Below are 21,818 nucleotides of genomic sequence, written 5' to 3'. Positions count from 1 at the left end.
TGGGGAGTAACTAACTAAAAACTGTAACAGCAGCTCTGCATTTTTTTACAATAGTGTAGCTTTTCTAGTTACAAGCTACATTTTCCAACCATGGGTAAGGAATTAGCTGGTTAGCAGGTCCCTATTAGTCCCTGCTGGTACATGCTTGAACTACACCCTATTGTGGCAAAAGGCATGTTTCTCTATTGACAGCCATTCAAAAGTAGCTGTGTTTTCTGGCAGAATAATTTGTTTCCCAAGAAATATTTAAATCGAAATGATTTATTTTACACTGTGGTACATCTTTTTTCTGGTGAGAGATTTTGAAGGGCTCTTAAATATATGAGTAGCTTGTAGCTTGGAAAGCTACAGTTTCAAAGTAGCTTCCCCAACACTGCACATTAATGAGAAAAGTAGTTACTAAAGGAGCTACTTAAAGTTAGTTACTCCCCAACACTAGTCATTACAGAGACGTGCTACGTGCACACAATGCCAGTGATTACACGTTGGCCTACTATCACGCAGACAGAAAAGGACGTCAAAAACAAGGCTGGTGCTTTTGTGTTTTAATCACAACCGAAAAGAACATTATGTATAATCAGTGTTACAGGACCACTTCCACTGCTAGACAGATGATAGCTAGATACTTTGTTTTGTTCCACACAGGGGGCACTATGGGGCAAGACGGTACATTCGATCATGGCAATAATTGCATGAGTGCTGCTGTCACGGACTAATGGTGTCATAATGGAAAGGAAGTGGCACCTCATGCACTATAGGGAAGCCTATAAAACCACATATTGAGAACCATATTATTAGTCGCTTTTTGTGCAGACACTTCCCAAAAGCCTCTGCTGAGACAGTCATGTTTACATGCAAAAGGCAATCCAGACACTGTGACACATGTTTAATGAATAACAACAAGGAACAGATACACCAAACGATATGACACGAGTTTCCTGTTGCTTTGTATCTGCCAAAAACGGTGTGTTTAAATGTTCAAAGCAGATTCGCAATCATTTCACTGAAATGTATTAGTGTTCTGAGAAACACACGTCTTAGCTTAGCAGTGCAAACAGTATTTCACTTTGTCTTTATGCTGTCTGACAGGCTTGCATTTTTGGCACCTGTATTTTTTCCTTTCCATCGTTAAAGAGACAGTTCAGTCCACAATCATTTCTCACCCTGATGTTGTTCCAAACCAGTATGACTTTCTTTTGTGGAACACAAAAGGAGATATTAGAGAAAATGTTAGTCTGAATAATCATTCATTTTCATTGCATCTTTATTTATTATTTTTTACAATAAAAGTGAACGGTCCTGTAGCACTTCCCTGGTCTGGGCAGAAATTAGGAAGCGTGAGAAAGCTTTTGATTGTACTGTATTACGTCTTTTATTTAACATTTCACATTTCAGCTATCTTTTCTTTACACACAGTTCAACACATACACACACACACTCTGATCTGCTTGGCACTGTGCTCCCCCTGTGCGGCTCTCGCCTCTCCTTTTATCCCCGCCGCCACTCACTGTAAGGCAGAACACCTGTTAGAGAAATCCCGCACAGGTGGAAGTCCTTACCACTCTCTTCTCCCAGCCTTGTCCTCCATTCACAAACTGGTGCTCGACCCAGCCCTCACCTCCACATACCCCCACCACCTGACTCAGGCCGGGGATTCGTCACCAACTCCCCCCCCCCACCCCCATCTGTGCCCCCGGTCCACCACCTCGGACTTAAAAGGCTGAAGTGCCGGATACCAACGAGTGATCCACGAGTTGGCATCTTTCATGCTGTGGAGCCACTGGAGCAGCGTGTGATCTGAACAGAGGGTGAAGGCCCATTCCAGCAGGTAGTATCGGAGAGTGAGGACCACCCACTTGATGGCCAGACACTCTTTCTCGATCGTGCTGTACTTAGTCTCTCGCACCGAGAGTTTACGACTGATTTACAGCACGGGGTGCTCCTCCCCCTCCACCACCTGGGACAGCATGGCCCCCAACCCCCTGTCTGATGCGTCAGTCTGCAAAACAAAAGGGAGAGAGAAGTCAGGAGAATGTAAGAGTGGTCCGCCACAGAGTTCAGCTTTTACTTGCATAAAAGCCTGATGACATAGCTCCATCCACTGGACCGGGTCTGGTGCCCCCTTTTTAGTGAGATCAGTCAGAAGGCTGGTGACATCTAAATAATTAGGCACAAACTACGATAATAGCCAGCCAGCCCCAGAAACCTTTTTGGTCTAGGGTCTCGGGCTGGCTACAATCGCTGCTGTCTTATCAATTTGGGGACGCAAATATCCATGGCCCAAGTGGAAACCCAGATACCGTACTTCCACCCACCCAATTGATAGATAGGCAGCGGCGTAGGCAGCATGCGGATGGAGGATTCTGTCCATGAGATGCTGGAACATTGCTGGGGCCCCAAACAAACCAAAAGGAAGGGATACAAATTGGTGTAGACCAAACGGAGTAGAAAATGCCATTTTTTCATGGGACATGGAGTCAAGGGGATATGCCAATATCCCTCTGTCAAATCTAGTGTCGAATAAAAGCGAGTTGTGCCTAACCGATCGAGCAGTTCGTCAAAGCGAGGCATTGGATACGCCTCAAATTTATACACTGTATTGACTTTTCTAAAGTCCACACAGAACCGGACCGACCCGTTGGCCTTAGGAACCAGGGGCCGGATTCACGAAATGTTCTTAAGAAGAAATTTCTTCTTAACTACAATTTTCTTCTTAATTTGTAACATAAGAAAAAAGTCAAGAATATTTTGTATTCCTGAATAAACTTCTTAAGAAACTTCTTATCTTTTTTCTTAAGATTGTTCTTAAGAAAAAACTTAAGAAGCATTCATATTCTCAAAAAGAAAAATATTCGTAAAAAATAGTCGTAAATAACATCTTAAAGTTAGGATAACCTCACAGTTGTCTTAAATCCTAAAAGGTAAAATGTTTAATGAATTTACTGGGCTTTTCATGTTGAGTCTGAGAAATGTTATTTTAGACCAAAAAAGTTTTTTGACTGTTTTGTGTTTAGTTATATTTTTATTTTCAGCTTGTAAACCATGTAAATGTTATCACCAATTCAAACAATAAATGTTGTTTTGAAGCTTATTAATGTGGTGACCAATCATCCTTATGCAAACAGATGCGTTAAATATAGTGCTCTCTCTCCGCGATCTTTAGAGTTCATAGAAACATAATAATTATAACATTAGAAAGCTGAGACTTTCTTTTTCACCCCACATCCACATCCCTATTGGACTTGGCCACAGCGGAGACAGCCTCCGTCACCCTTTCCCATTTACCCACCTCTTATTTTCCGACATGATATTATCATCAAGCTTCCCAAGGAGAACTTTTTCCTTGCAGTAATTTCCTCAGCTCTTGTCTACTGAAGTTTTTGTTTCTTTTCTTTTCTTCCATGTCAAATTAAAAGTTATCAGATAGTTAGCAGCAAGTATAAATTCTCCTTTGACGGTTAATGTCGTTAAACTAACACATCTCACGCACTTTACATAATAAAAAAAAAACTGAAGGTGCTTGCTACTTTAAAAAAAAAAAAAAAAAAAAAAAAGGTTAATAAATAAATGTTTCATTACAATTTACCAGTGCTGAAGTATTACATTTGTTGTAGGCTATTAGACAAGGCAACTCCATTAGCAGGCTGATCAGACAACGTCAAAGCCTGTCTTTTTATTCTTAAGAAAAAAATTAAGACATTCTTAAGGAAATATTTGAGAACTTCTTAAGAATTTTTCAAGAACTGCACTTAGGAACATTCTTACAAACTTCTTATAATTTATCCTAAGAACTTGCTTAATTTTTTTCTTAAGAACATTTTCGTGAATCCGGTCCCAGGACCACCGGACTGGACCAGTCACCGTGGGACTCCTCAATTACCCCCATGTCGAGCATGGCCGTGAGCTCTTCCCGTACCACTTGTTTTTTGTGTTCCGGTAACCGACAGGGGCGGCTGTTTCAATGTTGTGTTCTATGAGGTTCGTGTGACCAGGTAGAGTCGAAAACACGTCGGAAAAATCTGTCTGCAACTGGGCAATCTCCTTCATTTAGGACGGTGAGAGGTGGTCTCGACAAGGGACCGGGGGTGGTTTGAGCCGCTGTTTTTAGATTCACCTCTGGTCCTACCTCATTCCTCTCCAGAATGACTGTTGCCAAAGCCACAAGGACCACTTCTCTCCATGGTTTTAGGAGATTTAGGTGGTATAGCTCTTGTGCTCTGCCTCTATCCGTTCGTTTTACCTCATAGTCTACGTCCCGATCCGCCGTGTGACCTCAAAGGGCCCTTGCCCTTGTATTCATTGTAAATTGATGTACCTTATCTCCCTGTGAAAACTCACGTAGCCGAGCACCCCTATAATACAACCGGGATTGACATTCTTGTGCCTGTAGCAAATTTTCCTGTGTTAACTGGCCTAATGTGTGGAGTTTTGCTCTCGGGTCAAGAACGTCCTGAATTTAATTCTTGCTCTCTGAAGGCCCTTCCTCCCAATTCTCCTTCAGGACGTCTAAAACACTGCGAGGCTTGCGGGACCTCTCATACTGCAAATAATAGGGGTTTGAGCCACTTATCCAAATTCCGAGCATCCTCATGTACGAACTTTCGGGTCATGTTTTTAAGGGTTTGATTAAACCGTTCGACCTGGCCATCCATCTGAGGATGGTAAATACTGGTACGAATCGATCTAATCCCAATAATTCGTACAGTTCGCGAAGTGTGCATGACAATCAGAGGTGCCTTGATCAGTTTGGATCTCCTTCGGATCCCAGCTCGCGAGATAATCTTGAAGAGTGCCTCCGCAACACTGCGTGCTGAAATGTTGCGAAGCGGCACGGCTTTGGGGTATTGCGTTGCATAATCCATCAGGACCGTTCTAATGGCTTGATGAGGTCCATCCCAATTCTTTCAAGGGAACCTCGATCAACGAAAGAGGGCGCAATGGCACTTCTGGGGTGGCCGGTGGATTCACCAACTGACATTCTCGACATGCCGCATACCACCTTAGAACATCGCCGTGAATGCCCAGCCAATAGAAGCGGGCCACAAGACGGTTCAGTTTTTTGTCCTGCCCTAAATGTCCCGCCATCTGATTATGATGAGCTGCCTGGAATAACATTTCCCAATGACTCTTTGGACCAACAACTGGGTCGTGTCTTCTTTTGTCTGAGCTTTCCTGCGTCACTCGATACAACCTATCTTTACTAATCATAAAGTAGGGGTGGGAGAGCACAACGCTGGGCTGAAGCCGCTGACCATCAATTACTTTCACTTTGTCAAAGGCGTACTTGAGACTTTGGTCTCATGTCTGCTCTAAAGGGAAATCCCCAAGGGGTGTGGGGAGCAAGGGCCTTTCCCTCCCTCCGGGTCTTCCTGACGTGGAGCTGGCGTCAACAGCTCAGGAAAGCCTCCCCAGCCAACGCTGCACACACCCTACACTGAACTCCCCTGTTGTAGGACCCATTCACACACATTTTCCTCAACACCATTTGAAATGCCAGCCAATTCGTTCCCAAAATCAGTGAATGGGTGAGGCAGGAACTAATCGCCGCCTCTATTTTATGTTTTCGCCCCCGAAATTGGATCGTGACGGACACTAAGGGGTATTCATTCACATCCCCATGCACACGCCTCACCTTCACCTGGCGTGCTGTACCCAAGGCCTCACCTTGAACCAAGCATTGGTGAACTGAGGTCTGGTTACAGCCTAAATCAACCAATGCTTGATATGTACCCCCTTGAATACTCACCGGTACACGGTACGTCCCTGCTCAATCGGGGCCAGCCTGCGGTGCGTCAGGGACCAGGACCAACGACCCCACCTCCATCACATGGCATTGGTCCTGGAAATGCCCATGCAACATGGCCCACTTTAGGTCTGAGTAGTCCAGAAGTTTCACAACAGGAAGCTATTGGGCTGCGAGTTGGGCTTCCCCCGAGAGTAGCGCCAGCGGGCGGACCGCCCACTGTGTGTTTGGCCATCCATATGCTTCAGCCTTTGTGCTTGAAGAGTTCAATGAACACCTCCGGGTCATCCTGTGATCCCATCTTTGCGAGCGTGATGTGGGGCATGGCTGTGGCTGCGGCAGGTTTGCTGCTGGAGTACCCCCCTGTGGCATCAGGCTCTGTAATAGCCCTAACAGCTCCTTTTGTGATCCATGGAAGTATGTATGTCTTACGGGTTTGGAACAACATGAGTATGAGTAAATGTTGACAGTATTTATTTGTTGGGATGTACTATCCCATTAGGCACTTTACCTAAACAATAGCATAATCAGAAAATAATAAATACTCATATCCTTAATGTGCAGTATTTGTTCATCTTCATCCGTTTTCTCTACCTTTTCTACTTCTTTTGACATATTGCCAAATGCTCTCTGACTTGCCAGAGTGAGCAGACTGACTATATGAGCATGCTAAAAATAGCAAATGAATTCAGATCTTCTCATCTTGCAGGAATAAGCAAATGGCAGAAAACGTGTGTTCAACCTGAGGTCAAATTGCCCTTGCCACTTTGTTGATAAAAAAAATTCAGGCAATATGCCTTTCAAATCATTGAAACCACAACTATAACATTTAATAATGAGAAAAAAAAAATTTATTTAAAGAGGAAAGGCTGCAGGAAAAAATAAAATAAAAACTAAACCAGCTAAGAAGGTTTGCTAGTTTTTAGCAGCTTTAAGATACTACCCAAGTACCCAAAACCTCTTTTAAACCAGCATACAGACCAGCCTGACAAGGCTTGAAGACCTGCTTAGACCAGCGAACCATCTTAGGCTGGTTTAAAGGGATAGTTCACCCAAAAATGAAAATTATCTCATCATTTACTCACACTCATGCTATGCCCAGATGTGTATGGCTTTCTTTCTTCTGCAGAAAACAAATGAAGGTTTTTAGAAGAATATTTCAGCTCTGTAGGTCCTCACAATGCAAGTGAATGGGTGCCAAAATTTTGAAGCTCCAAAATCCACATGAAGGGAGCATAAAAGTAATCCATACGACTCCAGTGGTTAAATCCATATTTTCTAAAGTGATATGATAGGTGTGTGTGAGAAACAGATCAATATTTAAGTAATTTTTTGTCATAAATTATCTTCCCTGCCCAGTAGGGGGCGATATGCACAAAGAATGTGAATCACCAAAAACAGGAGAAAGTGAAAGTGAAGGAAAAAGGACTTAAATATTGATCTGTTTCATAGCTGTCATATTGCTTCAGAAGATATGGATCTAACCACCAGAGTCGTCTGGAGTACTTTTACCCTTATGTGGATTTTGGAGCTTCGAACTTTTGGCACCCATTCACTTGCATTGTATGGACCTACAGATCTGAGAAATTAATCTAAAAATCTTTGTTTGTGTTCAGCAGATGAAAGAAAGTCATAAACATCTGGGATGGCATGAGGGTGAGTAAATGATGAGAGAATTTTCATTTTTGGGTGAACTAACCTTTTAAGATAATAGTTCTGTCCTCACCCTTCTTTTGAGTAGCACTTTATGCCTTCAGCAAAGTGACTTATCATATTGACGTGTGACCTACTTAATGAGCTGTGTGTCTATCTGCGCTGTGTCACTGAGATAAAGCCCTGTTACAGACTTCCTGCCCTAGGTCAGTGTCAAATGCCATTTCATTAACGAAGTACAGTCTGAACTGCTTAATTAATCTCCCCCCCCCCCCCCCCCCCGCGCACACACACACACACACACACACACACACACACACACACACACACACACTCTCTTTCCAGGCAGGGAGGACAATTACTCTATTAGGACAAAATGTGAACAGCATCAGATCTGCAGTGTTTAAGGGGAATTGCATAAACCTTAAAGCCAGTAATGCACTAATGGCCCTTGTGTTCTGCCAAAAATTTCCAGCTTGTAAAGGGCTGATATCAAATGACCTAAATGCATTCAAAACACTTCTTAGGTGTCCACAAGAGGCCTCTGTGCCTAAGCAGAACTGTCTGCCCGTGAAAGCGAAGAAAAGTGCATTGTCTGGCACTTTTCTAACTGGTGTTGCTTATTGAGTTATTTAGGCCAATACTTCTCAAACGGTTTTGCTTCAGGACCCAGATTTACATTGGATGAAGTGGCGACTATCATTTTTAATGTTTCAGGAATAAAATGGCCGACTCATTTGTCTTGCTAAGGCTTATTTCAAAGCTAACATTTTATGTATCCTGAATACAGACAATTAAATAATATTTTCACAGTTTTTGCATAATTTGGCAAAATTACAGCTTGATTGGAACTGACACCCAATAAATATATTCTGCTTACAAGTGTTAATTACCTTGAACTATCTTTATATTCTTTGCACATCATCTCAAGCATGCTATTCATTGACACTTTTGTCAACTTTGTGCACAAGTACACTGATCTTTGAAAAACAAATGTGTTAGGGGTAAAATAGTTTGGTGTGGTGGAAATGATGCCACAACTGTGGGACAGTTGTAATTTTAAAAAAATTGATAGAAATCATTTTCACACAAATAAATATTGAAATGGTTCATTCTCATTTCACTCTTTGTTTAGATTATCATAGTTTTAAACATGTAATAATTTGTATTTTTATAATAGAGTTTAATAGTTTAATATTGAAAGTCTGGGTCTGGGTAAAGGCTAAAAATGTCAAATCTGTACATTAATGGTGTTTGAAAACTATCAAAACAAAATGAAAAATGACTGGTAAAAAATGTCCAAATCAGTTTAATGTGACCTTCAAGTAACAAAAAGAAATACGTTTAAACCGGTTCTCTTTAACAAAAATCAACATCTGGGACATGACAAAAAAAAAACTAGTATTAATATCACGAATGGCACAGGCCATAAATATACAAAATAGTAAGACCCACCGTTTTAGAACCACTGATTTAGCCCTTTCTCAAAGTTGTGTTCTCCCTTCTGCAGCTTACACTAACACCACTGTTTACCCAGCCAATGCCATGTGTGAAAATCATGAATAATAAAAAAAAATGTTTTATAACTGACCTTACCACTACAGTTTTTTAAGGGTTGGACCTATGAAAGAAGAGTCACTGTAAGTTAACAGTAATAGTAATATAAAACATACAGTATTATCAATCTTTTAAAGCTGCACTGAAATACTGTAACACTTTCTCATCCCACATCCTTCTTTGCCCCTTCTCTGGAGATTAAAAGTGCACACATTTCCAAACACAGACTAATATATCATTCTGTTATCAAAAAGATGATGATGTCAGTGTTATTGGCCCTTTCCTCCTTGTTTGGACCCAGATTCCAGTGCCAGAGTCTAACAACAATGTAGCACAGATCCCTGGATGAAAGAGTCAGAACTGGAGACACTATTACTATTGCTCATAAGGATTTTAACAAACCCCTAATCATAAGTAATAAACCTAGATGCATAACTCATCTTGCACTGTTTGTTATATACAGACATGAATGACACCTCAAATCAGGCGGGTTGTTGAGGAGAGGTGTGTTTTTACTTTTCTAAAGGAGTAGTTCACCCAAAAATGAAAATTCTCTTATCATTTACTCATGCCATACCAGATATGTATGACTTTCTTTATTCTGTAGAACACAAATGAAGATTTTTATATAAATATCTCAGCTCTGTTGGTCCATTCAATGCAAGTGAAAATTTTGAAGCTCCAAAAGCACATGGCAGCATAAAAGTAATCCATACGACTCCATTGGTTAAATCCATGTCTTCAGAAGTTAAATTATAGGTGCGGGTGAGAATTTATAGTAAAAATTGACTTAAATATTGATCTGTCTCTCACCCACACCTATCATATCACTTCTGAAGACATGGTTTTAATGACACTGGAGTCTTTTATAATACCTTTATGTGCTTTTTTTGAGCTTCAAAATTCTGGCCACCATTCACTTGCATTAAAAGGACCTACAGAGCAGAGATATTTTTCTAAAAATCTTTGTGTTCTGCAGAAGAAAGAAGACATCTGGGATGGCATGAGGGTGAGTAAATGATGAGAGAATTTTCATTTTTGGGTGAACTATTTATTTACGCATTCAAGCTTGCAATTTTCACCTGACGCATGATACAATGGACGAAAAAACCCATAAGCTATCATTGAAAGAGGGAACAAAGCCATATCTAGGGAACAGAATATCATAGAGACTTCAGGTTGGACTCTTTTGCACTGGGCCAGAAAGAAGCCTCCCAGAACACCCCAGCAGCTGCATAGCAACATATAAAAACCACTTAGAACACCTGTCATCATGAAGGGGAATTTTGAACGATCAAGCACCATTTAAATTTCCACAAGAAAATGTAAAAATCTAGTAATGTAAATCATGTAATATTTTAACTTTCGTAAAAATCCTTCAGTTTCGCAGACTGCCAGTTTCTTATCTTAGAAAATATATCATGATTTTTTGTTATAATCATTCTTTATTGATTCCATCACAAGTCAAATTAACACAAAATAAAATACGGAATCAGTTATATAAATGAAAATTGTGTGTCCAATACGTCACACATAAAGCTCTGAACCCTCAACCAAAATTCTTGTATCTTAACACATCCCCAAAAAACATGGGTTGTGTCCCCATCTTCTGAATTGCATCGCCAGCAGGTGGGTGTATCTTTAAGGCCAAGTCTATACAATCTAGAGGGTGTCCAATATAATCGATGCAATTTATATATTGGACACCCTCTAGATGCATCAGACGCACCCTTGAATCTCTAGATGTAGACTTGACGTTTTTTAGAATCCTAGCCCACACTCCATCCTCCAATACCAAGTTTAAATCTCTCTCCCATAATCTCTTGAGAGAAGCTGAAGCTCCGTCCCCCAGACTCTGAATTAACAGGGAGTAATCACGGATGCCTCATGACCTTTTCCAAAAGCAGTAATCACCACTTCTAGAGTATCTACCCCTTTAGGTGGGTGTATGCTACTCCCAAAATTAGTACAGAGCAGGTGGCGCAGCTGTAAATACCTAAAGAACTGAGATCTGGGAATCCTGAAATGTTGGACCATATTTTCAAACGATCTCAACACTCCACTCTCATATAGGTCACCAAGTGTATTAACCTCCCTCACAATCCACTCTGACCAGCAGAAATGGGACTTATTAATACATAATTTTGGGTTTAGCCATATGCTCAAGGCAACATTTAAATAAATGTTATGAATTAAACACTCTGGACACTTTTGTCCATACCACGTGCAAATGCGAGATAACGGAGTGTAACTTAACTTCTCCGGTTAGTTTAATAGAAAGGCTTTGCAATGGCAAAATAGGGGCAAGAACTTCCTGTTCAATACCAAACCAGGGAGGGGCTCTCTCAGGTGGAAGCGACAAATGAGCCAAATATTTGAAACCGAATGCATAATAATAAAACAAAATCTTGGGTAGGCCTAGCCCACCTTTGTCAACCGGCCTATGTAACTTATTGAAATGTAATCTGGGACGCTTACCATTCCAAATGAAGGACTTTGCTATGCTATCAAACTGCTTGAAATAAGAGAGGGGGACATCTATGGGGAGAGATTGTAGCAGGTAGTTGAATTTTGGAATACAATTCATTTTAATAACATTAACCTTCCCAATCATAGATAAATGTAATGAAGCCCACCTGCCCACATCGCTCGAAAACCTTTTTATTAGAGGGTCAAAATTAACTAAATCACACAAATTTGCTGGGAATAAAATGCCCAAATATTTAATGCCCTGTTTGGGCCACTGGAAAGCATCCGGCTGAAAAGCCGTTACTGGGCAGTATGCTGTCAGAGCCAAAGCTTCGGATTTAGACCAATTAACTCTGTATCCTGAGAACTTAGAAAAGGAATTAATAATTCTGTGGAGGCAAGGCATAGATCTAGTGGGGTCGGAGACGAATAATAAAATATCATCTGTATACCTCCCGTCATCACCCCTGGAAAATCATCTTCCCTTCTTATCGCGGCTGCTAATGGTTCCAGGGCAAGACAGAACAATAAAGGGGAAAGAGGGCAACCCTGCCAGGTGCCCCTATCCAGAGTAAAATCATCTTAAATTAATCCATTTGTTTGTACCACCGCTACCAGGTGTCTATAAAGTAACTTAATCCATCCAATAAAAGTATTCCCGAACCCATATATTTCCACAATCTTAAAAAGATAATCCCATTCTACCATATCAAATGCCTTTTCAGCAACAAGTGAGATGGCAGCGACCGGAGTCTGCTCATTCGCCATTGACCACATGATATTAATTAGACGCCTGATGTTATCAGAAGAGCTGCAGCCCCAAATAAACCCCACCTGATCTATATGTATAAGAGATGTCATAACTTTACTTAATCGGTTAGCCAATATTTTTAACTCTTACACTCGCTTGGATCTTTGTCCTTTTTAAGAATCAGACTGATCCACGCTTGTTTCATGGTTGCCGGAAGCTTTCCATTCTTTAATGATTTTGCATAAACTTCTAACAAAGTGGAGCCAGTTCTGTAGCAGAAGATCTAAAAAACTCAGCGGCAAAACCATCTGGCCCCAGAGCCTTGCCTGTAGGCAGGGCCTTGATTACCTCGCCAAGCTCCTCCAAGTTTACCTCAGAATCAAGAGAATTTTTTTGCTCAGTCAACAGTTTAGGGTGTTCTAATGGTTCCACAAAGTTTCTAATATCTTCATCAGTAGTCGAAGACATGGAACTATAAAAATCCAGATAGAATTCTTTAAAAGCATTATTAATATCAATGGCTGAGGTAAATATTTCACCACCAGCAGATTTCACTGAGGAAATGGTAGAAAAAGACTCTCTCTGCTTTACATATCTAGCCAAAATGTTCCCTGCTTTGTCCCCTGACTCAAAGTATGACTGTCTTGCCCTGAATAGCCAAAACTCCACCTTCCACAACAAAATAGTATTATATCTGTATTTCAGTCGGATCAATTCTCTGATGCCATCAGCCGACATGTGACGTTTCAGCTCTGCCTAAGCACTTTTAATATTCCCTTCCGACTCCACAAGTTCTTTTGCTTTGGATTAAGAACCGCCTGAAGTGCCTCCCAAGCCACGCCCACAGAGGATAGAGAGGATTTCAGCCTTTAACATTTGTTGGAAATCAGGATTTTGCAAAAGAGATACATTAAAGTGCCAACTATATGATTTCATTTTCTCCGTATGTGGCAACACCTCTAAACTCACCAGGGCGTGATCTGAGATTAAGATGTTTCCAATTGAGCAATCAACAACAGATAAAATGAGGGACTTAGAAATCAAGAAAAAAAAAATCTACTCTAGAATAAATCTTATGGACTGATGAAAAAAATGTATAGTCACTCCCAGATGGGTTTAAAGTCTCCAAATATCTGTAAGACCAAGATTTTTTACAAATCCTGTGAAGCGTCAATGTTGCTCTAGGGGGCTTACTCACTTTTGCTTCACTATGATCAAGGTCCATCAAAAGATTAAGGTCTCCTACCAATATTATATCATGAGGGGTGCCAGCGGCTTGCAACATCCCTTCAAGATCTATAAAAAAGCCCTGATCATCAGCGTTAGGTGCGTAAATATTAGCCAAAATCCACCTTTGCCCCTGAATTTCTGCTAAAACAATAATGACTCTTCCTAATTTATCTTTAATCTGTTTGAGACATTTAAATTGTAGATGTTTACTTATCAATGTAATGACTCCTCTGCTCTTACTTGAGCCAGCACTAAAGAAAACATGTCCACCCCATATCCTCCCCAATTTTTCAGCTTCCTGCGGGGGAAGATGTGTTTCTTGAAGAAACACTATATCAAATTTCTTACGTTTCAGAAAAGAAATAACCTTCCTTCTTTTTATGGGGTGCCCCAGCCCATTCACATTCCACGTGGAGAGAGACAATCCACTCATATTAACATTAGACATTTTGACATATCAGAAAAAATAGATTGCATGTCAAAAATAAAATTATAAAGACCACATTCCAACAGCAGTTCAACAGTCAAACCCCGAACTTCCACCAGAACCAAACAAACAGAAAAAGGAAAAACATGTGCATTAACCCCACGCACGACAGCGCCAACCAGGGTCCATCCCTCTAAACTCAAACAGTCCATGTACACCTACGAGAGCCCCCACGACAACTTTGCCGTCGGATTGTTCAAGTCCGGTGTTTCTATACAAATTCTGCGAGATAGAATTACATAACAGAAAATAATCTATAAAACAAACTCCAGCCAATAGGCAGAATAAACAAAAACAACTTGTAGATTAATTCACAAAACTGTATCGAAGGTGTGTTCCTCCACAAACTCCAGCCACTAGCGGAACCAGCGCAAAAAAATAAAAAATCAATTCCGTTCAGTTTCCTCGGGCAGTCAAACAAATGTTCAGTGAGCTGGCTGTTCATGAATGCAGCAGATGACCTAATCCTTCCAATGTCCTGCAAAAAATACTCCACAAAACAAACTCCAGCCAACAGGAGGCATAAGCACAAAGAACGGGCAGACTCATCCACAACTGTCCCGAAGGAGTGTTATTCCACAAAACAAACTCCAGCCACTAGGCGGAACCAACACAAAAAGGAACAAAATGGCGCTCAGCTTCCTCAGACAGTCAAGTGTATGCTCAGAGAGACGAGCTCACTCGGGGGCCACATGAGAAACATCAAATGGTTTACTCACCCCATTGTCTCTATGAAAGACAATGCTTGCTGCGGGCATGTAAATATTTTGCGGCCATCCTTAGTATCAGTTCTCAGTTTGGCCAAAAACATCAGAGCAAAAGCGATCTTTCGTTGATGTAAGAGTTTCTTGCATTCCTTGAATCGATCACGTTTCTCTCGTCAAATTCGCAAAGTCTGGGAACAAGAAAATGCTGATTCTTCCAAGAAAGCTTTCCTTTGCTCCTCGCCTATTGCAACACAAGAACTTTATCGGATGATCTCAGAAATTTGGCTAGAATTGATCGGGGCCTGTCTCCCTCAGCAGATCTGCAAGCAAGGACACTGTGAGCTCACTTGATTTCCAGCTTATAGCCTGTTATGTCGAGCAGACTCGGGAAGAGCTCATCTAGGAATTTCACCATATCTCTGCCTTCTTCATGTTCAGGAATTCCAACAATTCGGATGTTGTTTCGCCGATTACGATCTCCAAATCCTCCAGTTTTTCCCAAACGCATTCCAAATCTGCTTTAGAGGCTAGTGGATTAGCAGCTAATTCCCTCTCCAAAGACTCCAGATAATCGATCCGTCTCTCGACGTCCCCGATTCTTGTAACCAACTCAGAGAATTTTGTTTCCATCGAAGTAATCGATCGACGTATTACAGCAAGATCCTCTAAGTCAGCAACAACTTTCGTCAGCATCACAGACATGCTCGCCAGATGGCATTGAATTTCTCCCACCTTACCGTCCAAACCGAGCCCCTGGCCTGCGGGCCTACCTGAGGTATCAGTTTGAGCATGTAAGTGTCTTTTAATATCTCCAGAGCCCGAAGATTTTAAATGTTTTGCCCCGTTGACTTAAAAAAACAGATATGTAACAGGGTGTATCGAATCTCACTGGTTTATGACATAAAAATAATTAAAAACTATCAAAGTGCGCAGAGCTCGTCATTTACACGTCCGCTCCTCACATGGTGTCACGTGACTCCGAAAATATATCATGATTAAACAAAATCATATAAAATCATATTACACAGGATGTAAATTCTGTGTAATATGCCGGAAGAATTATTTGCTTACTTGGGATCATTTAATCAAATGTAATGATATTCGTCAATGCAAAGTCCTGACAAATATGAAGCAACATATTTATATATATATATATATATATATATATATATATATATATATATATATATATATATATATATATATATATATATATATATATTTTATAACATATTTTTCACTCACATGAGCATCAGTTAAATCATCCGACATGATTGCACTTTGTTTCACACATCATTTAACCTTTTTCCTCCCAAGAAAAACAGGCCTTTTTAACTCCTTTTTGTCCATGCTTAATGCAATTACAATGCAGAGACTCTTTTGTTGTGCAATCTATTTGATCAGGGAAAGCAGGAATTGCATTTGGTGGAAATCAGTGAGCAAGACAAACAGAGCATGAACCGATGTGGCACATTAGTGTTGCATGGCTGCTGGTTCTGCCAGGTGACAGAGTTTGCAGTGGCTGAAGTGAAGTGCAGTAGAGTGAGAGGGAGAGCTTTTAAAAGCCTTGAATGAGAGGTTGTTAGCGTCTAAGCAACTTCATCAGACGGTCTGTATTGCAGCTTCCTATGGTCATGCCGTTAAAGGAGATGGTGTGGTAGCTTATTGTAGACATGAGCGAACACAGCACAGGGCACGGCTCTCAGCTTATCGACCAACAAATTAGAGCAGACCTCCATCTTTACAATCTAATAACACCCTGCTCTCAGCCTCACCGCTGGATGATGCATGAGCATGGGCAAAGCAGGCCAAAATCATTACGGCTATCAAATTAGAGGGCTGAATCTTCTCTATTATGATTTACCATCTCAGTTGTCTGTTGATTGTGAGGTAAGCAATAAGGAAATTAATGAGAAAGAATTCCCATAATGTGAATTCATAATTGAAATAAACATGCCTCCAAAGGCAATAAAACAACATTGATAGTATCTGGCCACCTAGGTTATAGTTTAAATGTTAAATTCAGTTTTTTATTTCAGTTTATCAGTTCCATTAATGCTGTTTTTGTTAGTTGTCACTATGACTGTTAGTTTTAGTCTACATTTTGTGTTTAGTTTAGTTTTAGTATTTTTAAGGGCTGCGAAAGTTAACATTTTAACAAATATGCAGATATGTTTAGAGCCATGACAATGTATTGTAATTTAGCTTCAGTTTCTCCAGTTATGCTACTTTTTCATATTTATTTCAGTTTATAAAAATGTTTACATTTACTTTTTATTTGATATAAAACACACTAAGCCTAACACACTCACTCGTGATTACTCTATCCTGTCAAGCAGCCTAAGAACGGATTCAAACATTTGTGCATTTTGTTTAAAAGTCGGGTAAATTGTTTTTCAGTGTGTGGGTGTGTGATGTAAGTTCAGATGATGAGCACCCTGAGGGAGTGTGTGGCCTCTTTTAAATGCCAGATGTGTATAGCCCCACTGTATCATATTGATAACGAGGGCATGCTCCAGAGGCCTGCGGTCTGTGACATGACATAGAGAATGCCAGTGATGAAGCCCAGACTCCTAATTTAATTTCAAGCCCAAATAAACAAGCAATAGCTTTGCCTACCGTATCAACGCTAGCTTGTCACTTTGGAAAATCAGCAATACAAAATATGGCATTTCCAGTCTTTTTCACATGTCATTGTTCATTGATTTCATACTAGTAATAACTGTCATATTGAGCTTTGCAATTCTATAAAGGAGCAAAACTGATAATGTCAAATTTATCATGTCATTTATCATATTAAAGTAATATTCCTTGTTCAATACAAATTAAATCGAGAACATTTGTGACAATGTTAATTATCACAAAAATTAATTTCAACTTATTCCTCCTTTAAAGAATGGAGAACATTTTTGAGGGTTTAAAAAGCAGAAATGTAAAGCTTCTTACATAAGCACTTACATTAACTGTTCTGTTTAAACTAGTGAATTATTTGATCTATAAAGTTGTTTAAATCGTCATTTTTACATGGCAACAATTCAAAGTTAGTAAAACTGGATAACTTTACACAGAAAGGTTAGCAAGCGATCTTATCACACTAAAATCATATTAACACACATTGTTAATGTATTGTGGCTATACTTTTGAAACAGTGAATATTTAAACGTTTACTGATTGGACCCATTCACTACCATTATACGTGCATCACTTTAACTCTTTAACTTAATTTTTGAGGTAATCAACATTATGCCACAAATCCTGTCGATTAAGTTTAATTTGTATTGAACCCTGAATATAATATAAATGGACATGAAACATTGTTTTCGTTGAAATTAATTAATTATGTGAGAAGAAAGAAATCACTGAACAGCTAAATTCCACCTCTGGTTTGCGTCGGAGTTCTGTTGGTGTTTATTTTGTAAATAAGGATTGCTGACTGCTCATTTCCAGCTTATTACAAGACTACTTGCCAATAAACAAATGGATGCACATGAAACATTGATTTGAGTTGAAATTATTTTATTAGCTTACTCGTAGTGATCGCACAATGATCCGAGACGACTCGCAAATTTGCAATTCCCGGATTAGCGTTCTGATACATGGCTGTGCGTTTGTTACTGAGAAATATCAGACTGCTAGATGGCAAAATTGACCAATCAGAATCGAGTATTCCAAAGAGCAGTGTAATAAGAATTCATACTGCCTACCTCTGTCATTACAGAGTAGCATAAAAATGCTCACATCACTTCAACTGAAAGACAAAAACTGATAGATCACATGAGAATGATACAAATATAAAATATCAAAGCTGAAAATAAAAATAAAGGTCATTAAAAGTGGTCACAGGCAAAGGTTTGAATTATCCTCTCTAACATGATCAGTGTTGAATATCAGCTAACATGAGATGCTTGTTGGTCAGAGTCTTGTGTTCTGTTCTTTGTCCAATCACAGGTCTGCTCATACAGGCATGACCTACATTTCCAGGCATCCTCTATGTCCACCCCTCTGGGCTCCCTCTGGCCTGTCCAGTAGGCCAGATAACCCTGAAGCTCTGCCCGTAGTTGGGCTTCATCAAACGGAGCGACTCTGGTCCCAATAGGTCCCCTAGAGCTTTGGTGATAGTATTCAATCTGAAGCAGGTCAATGCATGGGAGATCAGAACAAGACACAGCTATTAGAAGGGCATCCACCAGCTCCCCAAAAGTGGCAATCTGAACCCCAGTACTTTGCACATAGGCCTGCACTCCGGCTCCAAGCGCTTGACCTGAGCGCAGTTTAAGGTGATTTAGAATGTGGTCTTTCTTCATTTCCCCTCTGACCAGTCCATCAAAGAGTAATTTATATAGCCCCACCTGAATAACAGATATGTATGCTCTCAGTCAAAAGCTTGGACACATCTACTCATTCTATATTATCACTGTTTTCCAAATTTTAGGGTAATAAAGTCACTCAATAACACAAACTGAAGTATCGGCATAGAGGGCACAGAACAGATATGAAGATCTTAGATGTTTTTTGGAAAGGTTTAGGAAATTAAAACTAAATGTTAAACTCAAACATTGTTAAGCTTGTCCATTGAGAACAAAGAGAGGTAGTCCTTCACAAAAACAAAAACAAAAAACAGTCCAGTTATCAACTGCTGGTAACAGCAAGGACAAAGGCTGAACCTGTAATAAATAACTCCAACTCACCTGCAAGCAGTTGACCTTATCTTGGGCATAACTAGGCATTGAGTTCTGTTTGCGAGTCTTAAGCTCATTTAGGACCAGCTCCCCCTTCTGGTTATACCTCAACTCATCAATGACCCCCATGATAAAAACACCTTCCTGTAAACCAAACACAGTGAACTCTCGCACACATTCTCCTGAAACACAAAAAACAAAAGGCTATTATTGTTGTGTAATTATTACACATTATTGCACAAAAACAGGCCAAGAAGAATGTTATAGCTCATTTTGAGTACCAAAACAACACTTGAAGGGATAATTTTAACAAAAGAGGAAAAAGACATATAGTTCTGGAAGAACATGGGTGAGTAATTGAGGACAGTTCTCATTTTGGGGTGAATTATCCCTTTACGCTATTCCAACACACCTGCTTCTAACAGTGGAATCATGTGCAACATGTTGAGAAGTTTGACAGCTTCTGCATCCTCTCTGGTCTGGATTTCTACAGGGACATGGTCCTGTATCTCCAGTTCTGAAGAGATGGAAGGCACACAGTAAAGAGTGGATTAGTGAATCTGCACAATACTTTATGTTGCACTATCCACCACAATGAAGGGGAAAATGTGTTGTATTGTTAACATCAATCTGCACCTCTTGATAAATGAATTTGCCTTCCCATCTGCACCTCAGCCCGCCGCATGTCCTTTCTCTTGACATGTGGTTTCAAGAGACTGTAAACAGTCTTCATCTCACACCACGACTGGTCGCACAGCAGGGTCACACTTAGATGTCGCTTCAGAAAGCTCTGCATCGGACTGAAGCTGTTTTCGTGGAGATTCTTTCTCTTTAAACCCCTCACCTCATCCGTTTGTACATTTCCATGCTCCGTAGATTCTTCAGTGTGGCTAAGATAGAACCAACAGAACGTCACGTTGCATGACAAAAGTAATGAAAGATTGTGATCATGAAACAACAATGTTATCGTGTTTGACAGAACAACAATACTGGGCTACAGGTTTTTAAAGTGACAGTTCACCCAAAAATGAAAATCTTTCATTTACTCACCCTCATGGCATCCCAGATGTGTTTGACTTTCTTTCTTCTGCAGAACACAAATGATTTTTAAGAGTATTTCAGCTCTGTAGGTCCATACAATGCAAGTGAATGGGTGCCAAAATGTTAATGCTCCAATAAGCACATAAAGCCATCGTAAAAGTAATCCATATGACTCCACTGTTTTAATCCATATTTTCAGAAGCGATATGATAGGTGTGGGTGAGAAACAGATCAATATTTAAGTCCTTTTTTTTTTTTTTTTTTGCAAGAAATTCTTCTCCCTGCCCAGTAGGGGGCGATATGTATGAAGAATGTGAATCACCAAAAACACAAGAAGAAGAATGTGAAAGTGATAAATAAAGTGGAGGCTGACTGAGCAGGGAGGAGAATTTATAGTACAAAAGGACTTAAATATTGACCGGTTTCTCACCCACACCTATCATATTACTTCTGAAATCATTGATTTAACCACTGGAGTCATATGGATTACTTTTATGCTGAATTTATGTGATTTGTGGAGCTTCAAAATTTTGGCACCCATTCACCTGCATTGTATGGACCAAAAGAGCTGAGATATTCTTCTAAAAATCTTCATTTGAGTTCAGCAGATGAAAGAAAGTGATACACATCTGGAATGGCATGAGAGTGAGTAAATTATGAAAGAATTTTCATTTTTGGGTGAACTATCCCTTTAAGGACTTACTTGTGCACTGATGGGGAGGACACACTGGGGCTTTCAAAGGCCACTGAACAGACAGCATCAGTTTCACTAATAAGAGCCTGCTGGTAATCTCCAAAAAAACAGAAAAAAATATTGTTTACATGTGCAATCTTAACAACAATAAACAAGCTACATCTTTGCCTATCTGTGGATGGCCAAAATATTATTTGGCAGCTTACAGATAACAGCAACTTAGCATATTGATGACTGTAACACATAAATAAGACAAAAAAAAAACAAAGCATTAGCGCCACCCTCTGTCCAGAAATAAATGGTGTAACCACAATCATAACAAAAACCACAATCAGGAGACAGACCCGAGTATTTTTCCACATAATTACAAAAATGCTAAATAACACAAAGTCTTACCACAGTTTATTTCCTCAGACGGGATGTTGAGGAATTCTGAGTCGCTAATGTCATCCCAGTCATCGAGATGTTGCTCTGTAGACCCTGTGGCATCCATCTATTCTAAACATTTCCTCGTAATTCACCAGAAACACTCTCAACCCATTCTTATCTTTGCACCCGTGTTTCAGGGACTGCTGCTGTGACGTGCATGATTATAGTGTATCAGCTATTTCGATGTTTACAACTTTCGTAATATTTTCCGGGAACAGGCTCGCCTCGAACACGTAACACCAACGCCCCGCCCCCTACAAAAGCTTTGCTGAAAATGTGTCTGATTGGTTAATACCCCTCCCATGGCCCGCCTCCGTCAATATTTTTGCAACAAGTGTATCTGATTGGATAATGCCCCATCCCTCTGTCGCCTACTTT

At 40.1% G+C, this 21,818-nt stretch overlaps 1 protein-coding gene across 1 annotated transcript; it reads right to left on the bottom strand.

Moving 5' to 3' along the window:
* Positions 1-13,103: 13,103 nt before the first annotated feature.
* Positions 13,104-21,682, bottom strand: LOC127430282 (exonuclease V-like). Its single transcript, XM_051679988.1, has 6 exons — positions 21,408-21,682; positions 21,021-21,108; positions 19,913-20,166; positions 19,689-19,793; positions 19,286-19,458; positions 13,104-18,946 (listed from the first exon to the last, which is right to left on the bottom strand). Exons 1-6 carry the CDS (start codon positions 21,502-21,504, stop codon positions 18,485-18,487), a joined length of 1,179 nt encoding a protein of 392 aa, XP_051535948.1. The 5' UTR covers positions 21,505-21,682; the 3' UTR covers positions 13,104-18,484.
* Between the last annotated feature and the right edge of the window lie 136 nt (positions 21,683-21,818).

This window comes from Myxocyprinus asiaticus, chromosome 39, assembly GCF_019703515.2.
Source record: "Myxocyprinus asiaticus isolate MX2 ecotype Aquarium Trade chromosome 39, UBuf_Myxa_2, whole genome shotgun sequence".
Lineage (NCBI taxonomy): Eukaryota > Metazoa > Chordata > Actinopteri > Cypriniformes > Catostomidae > Myxocyprinus > Myxocyprinus asiaticus.
This window is presented reverse-complemented; position numbering and strand designations above follow the sequence as displayed.